This window comes from Drosophila takahashii, chromosome 3L, assembly GCF_030179915.1.
Source record: "Drosophila takahashii strain IR98-3 E-12201 chromosome 3L, DtakHiC1v2, whole genome shotgun sequence".
NCBI lineage: Eukaryota > Metazoa > Arthropoda > Insecta > Diptera > Drosophilidae > Drosophila > Drosophila takahashii.
The window spans coordinates 30,348,060-30,356,802 of record NC_091680.1 but is presented as its reverse complement, the minus strand read 5'-3'; the positions used below and the strand labels follow the sequence as shown (position 1 = coordinate 30,356,802).

The 8,743-nt window shown below is 36.0% G+C and overlaps 1 protein-coding gene across 3 annotated transcripts in view; it reads right to left on the bottom strand.

Annotated features, from left to right (window-relative positions):
• Window positions 1-260: 260 nt before the first annotated feature.
• Window positions 261-8,743, bottom strand: part of nAChRalpha4 (nicotinic acetylcholine receptor alpha4) — a 510,593-nt gene continuing 502,110 nt past the window's right edge. For all 3 annotated transcript variants that reach the window (XM_070215892.1, XM_070215896.1, XM_070215895.1), the window contains one exon: window positions 261-5,739. In XM_070215892.1, the coding sequence (XP_070071993.1) occupies window positions 5,542-5,739 (198 nt within the window). In that variant the 3' untranslated portion in view covers window positions 261-5,541. The remainder of the gene's footprint in view (window positions 5,740-8,743) is intronic.

Here is an 8,743-nt window from a genome sequence, read left to right as displayed (position 1 = left end):
TCCGACCCCATAAAGTATATATATTCTTGATCAGGGTCACTAGCCGAGTCGATCTAGCCATGTCCGTCTGTCTGTCTGTCTGTCTGTCTGTCTGTCTGTCTGTCTGTCTGTCTGTCTGTCTGTCTGTCTGTCTGTCTGTCTGTCTGTCCGTATGAACGCTGAGATCTCAGAAACTACAAAAGCTAGAAGGTTGAGATTTTACACACATATTCTTGGGCTTCCTACGCAGCGCAAGTTTATTTCAGACGAGCGCCACGCCCCCTCTAACGCCCACAATCGCCCACTAACGATTTTAAAATGTGTCTGGCGGCCACTCCTTTAAAGATTTCCGAGAAGTATAAATGCAATTTTGTTGTGTATATTTATACCTATCGAAAGATTTCCGAGAAGTATAAATGCAATTTTGTTGTGTATATTTATACCTATCGAAATGCAGCAGAAATTTTTCAAATCGGACCATTCATTAAAAAGTTATTCGCAAGCGTTCTCTCTTGTTTATTATGGAAATGGCGTTTGTTTTAAAATGTCCAAAGCCTAATAAAAATTTTATTCAACTGTATCAAAATATATTTATATTATGATAGCCGGAGAAAGCAGACGTGTTTTGCGCGAGCTCCGGAAAAACCAGTTTAAAAGTGGAAAACGAAAACAAAATGCCCGACTATCAGAAAGGAAGTGCGAGGGAGATTGAGATATAAAACTTTGATCGCGAATAACTTTTCAGCAAATGGTCCGATTTAAAAAATGTTGTTTACATTTCGATAGGTATTGATAAACACAATAAAACTGCATTTTTACTTTTCCGAAACTCAATAAAAATAAAAAAAAATAAAACTGCATTTTTATTTTTCTGAAATATTTAACGGTGTGGGCGCCAGTCCCCTTTTAAAATCGTTTAAGGCGATTGTGGGCGCTAGAGCAGGCTGAAACAAACTTGCGCTGCGTAGAAAGCCCAAGAACATGTGTGGGTAATCCCAACTTTCTAGCTTTTGTAATTTACAAGATCACAGCGTTTATTGAGCTATACGGATAGTTACGTATCTATAAATAATAGTTACGTGTATTTTGTTTTTCTTTGGGTGTGTGTCTTTGCTAATTGTGTGTATTGATTGTTGTGAAAGTAACTATTTAATTAGTAGAATTGACAATTTTTGTGGTTGGGGACTGTTTGACAATTATATTGGTTAATTTTACCAAGTTTTTTTTGTGTGTAGTAAAGAAATTTGTTGCGTTAGTCGGGAAAGACAACTCCTCTTGTTAAAGGGAATATTCACGAAGCAAAGCTAGGAGCGCATTTCAGATTCAATTCCTCGGCATGCATCACACGACCAGATGAATTCACTTGGCAAAGCAACACAATAGGTGTTAAAGGGGCCTTGGCGATCGGCTGAAACAAATTTGCGTTGCGTAGGAAGCCCAAGAATATGTGTGGGTAATCCCAATTTTGGAGCTTCTGAGATCTTAACGTTCATACAGACAGACATGGCTACATCGAGTCGGCTAGTGATTCTGACCAAGAATACAAAATACCGTTTTACTTTACGAGTAACGGGTATAAAAATGGGTATTCATTTTCCCGATTTTCAATATGGGAGGTAACTTTGCCAGGGACATGGACTACCTTTTAAGTATTTTTCGCCTCGACAAAATGACAGTTGATTTGGACGAAATCGGGGGTTGGAGCTAAACTGAAGTTCACCCAAAAGTCGTACAAAACAAAACATTTTATATGAAAAAACTATCAAGAAATTTTTTTTCCTATGGGCATTTCCAGGAAAAAGTCAACCAAACTCCAAAAACTAACAGCTGGCGGAAAAATTTCTTTTTTGGTTTAAAAACAGAATTAGGATTTATAGTTTGTGAATCAATTACATTTCCTTTCAAATTAATTTTTTACACAAAGATATGCAGCTTTCAAGCATGAGCAACATATGCTGTATATCTCAGCAACATTTTGATGTGTTTTCGTAATATTGCTATGCCTTCTGTGGAAGTCTCAAGATCAAGCAACCAATCCTACAAATTAGTTTATAGCAAGTGCTATTAGGAAAAAAAAGACTTCTTTAATATTAATGGATTAGGTGTTTTTATTGAAGTTTGTTTTTAAACATTTTGATTGTCGTGTCCGTAATCAAAAGACCTCATTTTTTCTTTTCACTCGTCCAATTCGCGACACATATAAACCAGCTTTTATGCCTAAAGCAAGGATATTTGAAACAAATTAATTAAAATTTTTTGACAAAAAAAATTAGCGCACTAATATTTTTAAAGAAATTTTAAAGTCTGTCTCGTCCGTAATTTCAATTTTTTATTATTAGAAAACAATTGCTCATAATTTTTTTGTGAAGCTAGTTATACCCGTTACTCGTAGAGTAAAAGGGAATATTATATTCGTGCAAAAGTATATAACAGGGAGAAGGAAGCGTTTCCGACCCTATAAAGTATACATATTTTTGATCAGGGTCACTAGCCGAGTCGATACAGCCATGTCCGTCTGTCCGTCCGTATGAACGCTGAGATCTCGGAAACTACAAAAGCTAGAAGGTTGAGATCCACACATATTCTTGGGCTTCCTACGCAGCGCAAGTTTATTTCAGCCGAGTGCCACGCCCCCTCTAACGCCCACAATCCCCCACTAAAAATTTTTAAATGTGTCTGGCGCCCAAACCTTTAAAGATTTCCGAGAAGTATAAATGCAATTTTGTTGTGTATACTTATACCTATCGAAATGTAGAAGACATTTTTCAAATCGGACCATTCAATAAAGAATTAAACGCAATCAAAAAAAATGGTATGTATCCATCTCCCTCGCACTCCCTTTAGCCGAGTGACGGGTATTAGATAGTCGGGACAACAACCCGACTATAGCGTTCTCTCTTGTTCTTTTATTTAAAGCTATGAAAAACGTCGAAGTCCTTGCTTTTAATAAACTTTATTTAATAATATTTATATTATTTACAACTAATTTTGCTATCAGAGAGAAAGCACTTATCCAGTTTCAATATGCTCGAGAATAAAACTTCTTTACATTCCGTGCCAAAGAAGTGGAGGAATTTTCGTTACCACTACAATTTAAATGTTAAAGTGTTGTACAGATTCCAAAATACACCATGCATCTATTACCAGACAATTCGAAATTTGTATGGGCCTTACAGCCTTTCCAACTAAAAACATAATTTAATAAAATACTCGATACGTGCAACATATTTCTAAGATTAACTTTGTTTAAAAAGGGATACATTTTTTAACAGTTGTACTTTGGCTAAATTTCTGCACTTATTAGCAGAATTTAATTAACTTTTAACCACTTTGTCATACAATTTTCATAAAACAAGCTATATAAAAACTATGTTTCTATTAAAAAGAGGTAAATAAGGCTAAAAGAATTTAACCAAACTTTACAGGACGAACTTTTGTAACACGTATAATAGCTCTGCAACATTTTAACAAAATAAAAAGTTGCAATTTTTTATTAAGTACCAACATGTCGCGTCCGAAATTGTCGCGTCCGTATTCTTGCTCTAGTTTTCGAAAAAAAACCGCTGAATGTTTTGCCACCAAACTTTGATGTGTTCTGTTACTCAGCTGTTACTCTCTCCAGTTTTGCAAAATTTAAGGTTTTTCTAAAGTTTTTAATATTGCAGTTCTATTTTTGTCGAGTCCACCCCATAAACCTGAACAGCTGATGCAATAATCAAAGCCTCCCAGTGCTTGCGCATTCGACCTCAATTCACCCTTTGGTAGGGAATCAAGAAACCGACCGAGTGACGAGAAAGTTGGTGACTGTGAAAGCCTATTTAATAAAAAAGTATTTACACTAGGATGGAGTTATGGGGTTGTTGACATAACCCTGTTTTTGTATGGGCAACCAGATGTGGGCAAAAGTGAGGTACTTTTAGAGTATTTGGTATTTTTTGGTATAAGTAAGTATAACAAAAAAACAACAAACATAGCTGTCATTACATGTACATACATGTAGTTAACCTGGTGGAAACAATTATTTTTCAGTATTCTGGTTACTGGCTCCTTTACATAGGTCACCCCACATAATGTGACTGGACCGTTTTGAATAAAGCCTAGTACTCAGTTCGGCTAAGAGTTTCACTAGTCGAAAAATCTTATTCTTTTAGTGTGACCGAAGTTTTCGGGGTTCATCCGCAATGCATGTAGCATGGTCTTACTCTCAATCAACTGGGTTTGTTGACAAACAGCAAACATCAACTGGCGCCAATTTAAAAATTTTCAAAATGTTGAGCCAACCTGGGTTGCAAGCCTTAAATTTGCTGTTGGCATGGCGATATGTATTGCCGCAACTCCTACAGGCAGTTTTCCATTGGATTTTGGTTTTTTTTTTTTTTCATTTATAATTTGTTATTGGCACACCGCTTCTGCACAAACACAGCCAAAGATTAAATTTTGTATTCTTTGGGCCTCGGCTAAAGGCGTTCATCGGAATTCATCCACTAAATCTGGTATTTTTTGGTATTTCCTTACCATTTCCTTAGCTCAACTGAGTACCGCGGTGGAAAAAAGTCCCCGCTAATGGCCTTAGCTACCTATTTGCCTCTCGCTTTCTCCTATGGTTAGCTAGCAGTTTTCGTTGTACTGAGTACTAGGCTTAAGCTTAAGCATCCCTGATATAAATCAGCAAACAGAGATGCTTCATCGCTGTTGCGATTTTAAGCGGAAAACTGCTCACAAATGTTGCCGCTAACGAAAAAGCAGCTGAAGCCGTGAAAGAACAGAGAACAGCAAAGAGCAGAGTGAATATATCACCTAAGCTCGTCAAAAAAACTCGAAAAAGTACTGAAATAAATTCTTATTAAAAAAAAATTGTATGCGCAACTGCAGCTGTAGCGAAATATTAATGCGTAAGCACAAACACCCTCTGTCTGAAACGCTATTAAACATTGAATAAACAAAATTTATTTTTTAAAAAGTTATTCAATTAGAAATAAAAAATTAAATTGCATTTAATGGTGCAAATGTTTAGTATAACAGAACAACCGACATATATAAACTTAAAATTAACGTAACTTATTTTGAATTTTAGGCAATGAAATATAAAACTTTTTGGACGTCCAAGCGATATTTTTATATTATCATGCAGGATTCTAAAGGACTCAATGTCTAGTGTTTAGAGCTCTTACTCGATGTTTCTAGGATTCCGCTGTCGCAAACAAACATATAAAGCTGTAGAGATTATTTTGAGCTGTGCAAGGCTCTAATACCTAAGCCCATTAGTATTAATTTGTATTCTTCAAAATCAAAGTTGACATAGAATGTAAATGATAAAACATAAAATTAATAAATAGGTATGGTGGTTCAGTTTGACTAAATAAATTTAGTTACTTATTTTACTGACCGGTAATCCATACTTTAATTTTACAATTTATTAGTGTTTATGATTATGCACTTCATTTCCGTAAATGCGGCTGACGACAAGGGAATAATAAAAAAAAAATTATTCAAAATAACATTTAAATAATTCCAATATGAATTTTGTCAAGCTTTTCCTTAAAGCCCTACAATATAATAGTGTTATTGCGGAGGTCTGCAGCGTCCGGCCGATGCTCCAGAAAAGTCCAAGTCCTTTTGTTCAATAATGGGAATACGATCGTCATACAATGTTGGTGCTTGTAAAATTATTCCAGCGGTACCAACCACAACGGCCAACGTAAAAATCCACAAAAAAAGTCTATCCAGCACCATTGCAACGTATTTCCAGTCCTCTTTAACCTTTTAAAAAATTAAATACGTAAACATTATATAAGTATTGTATATTTATGGATATATTTATACATCTTACTCATAGATAAAAAGAAAAGCGGAGAGGTCTTGTGGTTTATTTATTATTAGTATATAGATAAAAAGAGAAGCAGAGAGGTCTGGTGTTTCGGATGGTCAGTAATTTGGGACATTGCACATTCTTCCATACATGAAAATAAAAACTTTGTTTTGCAAATACAATGATTTTCGGTGAACAAAGTTTAAGCGAAGAATTTATTAGATCAGCTTTTACCCTTTCTCTGCATATCAATATTAAGAGGGACAACTGAGTAAAATTTTGAAAAAATCGAAACTTTTTTTTTGTGGCTTAAAAAATTCTTAAGGGTTTTAAAAATAACATACCATTAGGTAAAGCCCGGAGTAAGTGTCTAGGTGTCGAATTTTGTATGTATATACCGGGCACCTTAAAACTTTAAACGCGTTTTTCTCGAAACCACTTTTATTGAGACTGCCGGACACCTAACTCGGACAAATCTTAGCCGATCGATCTGAAATTTTGACAGTATATTCAAAATACCTTTATCTATTGACACACGTAGGATTTTTTTTGCTTACTTTTTTTAATCAAAAATTTTGTAATTTTTTTATTTGTGTAAATTACTTACCATTTTGCAAATTTGAAATATCGCAAAAATCCTACGTGTGTCGATAACTGTTGTTTTTTTTTTTGGGCTTTTCGACAATCCAGTGTAGATTTTTTTGGCCGATAGTTGATGCGGCCAGGTACAGTGGAACGGTCACACGACGTGACGTAGAGACATTTATGTAGAATGTATGATGTAGGATGTCATAGCAGCGTTCCCAGTGGTGAGAATTTGACCACAATAGTCAGGGAGTGTGTAGAAAGTAGGGTTTTTAGGGCCAGGACAGGGTCAGGGGTAAGGGAAAAGGGACAAGGGCGGGGAACGCGCTGGTTATGTGAAGCCTCTAGGGCTAATAATAACACTATGCAGCATCAAAAATTAACCTCGATGAATGCTATATTTTTGGATTCGTTACGAATTCCCAAGTTAAACTGCGTTTTCCAAAGAGTTCCCCGACGCAAGGATTCTTAGCAAAAGGACCTCAAAGTTCGAAAAATGCTGAAATTGGCCAACTTTGCGGAGCTCTCAGAGGCAAATGGATGCATGGCTTGGTTCGAAGTTAAAGTTTTTTAAAAAGGTATACATTGTCATAGGTGTGATCTGTTAGCAGTCTGTTGATTAGTTTGATGGTATAAGCATCCCATTTTAAATGAGAATGCCATGGAGTCTCTTCTATATTCGGAAAAATGTCTGCAAAAAAAAGATCCTTTAGACCGAGATAGCTCCTTGTAGTGGTCATTCCAGATAGAATAAACTCATTTTTTAATCTCTCTGAGCGCTTCAACTGTGTTGTAGTGTATTACTATAGTTTGTCCGTCTGTAGTGGCTTGTTTTTCCACCCTGTCAGCTTCCTCATTTACCTTAACACCTGCATGGCCTGGTGTCCAGATAATTTTGGCTAGTTTAAGCTCTTGCCAGGAGAGCAGACTATGAATTTCGCTACACAGATAGCATTTTGAACTTTTCCTCCTGAGCGAATTTATAGAGCCAAAACTATCAGTGTATATTACTAGATATTCAGTCTTTTTATCACAGGCATATGCCTGTTTTATTTAGTAAGTTTTATTGCAGTAAGTTCTGCAAAAAGCGACGACGTCTTCTTGTCCGATTTGTACTTTAAGTTAATTTTGTTAGTTATATCACAGATAGCCATGCCTGCCGTCTCATCCGAGATAGAGGCATCCGTGGCAAGAATCAGGAAGTTAAGACCAACATGCAGATTGAGAGATGCAAGGTGATCATTGCGCATATGTTCTAACGTCATGTCTTTTTTACTCTGGATAAAGGATTTCCCAATTAGTTCCAGTTTTTTAGAAGACTGATATATTGATGCTGGTCTTGTCTCATCAAAAATGTCTTGAAAAAACATGTAGCATCTATTATAACTAGAGTCCTTAACTAGCAACGTTGCTAAACTGTAGGTGTCAGGATTTATTGATATGACCTTAAGCAATTCTTTGGCTGTTAATATTTGCGATCTGAATGTCGGCGGTAATTCCCCTGCTAAGGCATAGCTAAGATGAGTTGGGGTACTGGGAGTGACACCTACACATCTTCTCAGCACTGAGAGTTGAGCTGTACTCATTAGTTTGTTTGAGGTCTCATTAAAGTTAGAAAAGGATGAAATGCTGTGCTCTTGCTTTGAACGTATAAAGCTTTTGTAGATGTTTACTGCCACTTTCGGGCGAAGACCAGCTTTAATGGTGGTAGCCATTTGCATCAGACGGTTTCCACTTTCTGTATCGGATTTGACTTTTCTGACATGATCAGTGTTTGACATATTAGAGTTAATAATCCTAGCAAGAAATTTTATGCTGAAGACTTGGTCAATTCTAATGTTATTGAGAGACAGATTAATTACTTTTTTTTTCCTGCTTTCATCAGCATAGCTGCTGACTTAGCTGGATTGATGTTGAGATTTATATCCGGACACAGTAGATGAAAATTTAGAATCTTTTCATTCAAAATGTCAATGGCTTGACTTTCAACTTTATGACTAACCATTATTACAAAGTCATCTGCAAACTGAAAAATCCTTGTGTTGTTATCATTAATTTGATGTAGTCTTTTTGAGTATATATTAAACAAAAGAGGAGATAGACAGCTACCCTGAGGTATACCACCACAAACCTCTTCTCTGCAATTTCCTAAGACAAGAACTCGTTTTGATAAGAAGTTAATGATCCAGTCAGTATAGATATGAGGAATTGGTTCAAGTCCGAGTAGGAGATCTAGAGTTTTCAGGCACACAGCATTATACGCATCCATAATATCAAGAAATACCAACAGAACTGTGTTTCCTTTTTGTTTTTGAAAGGTGACATTTGAAATTATGTCATTTAGGGCCATTTTCTCGTCCGTCCTACAAA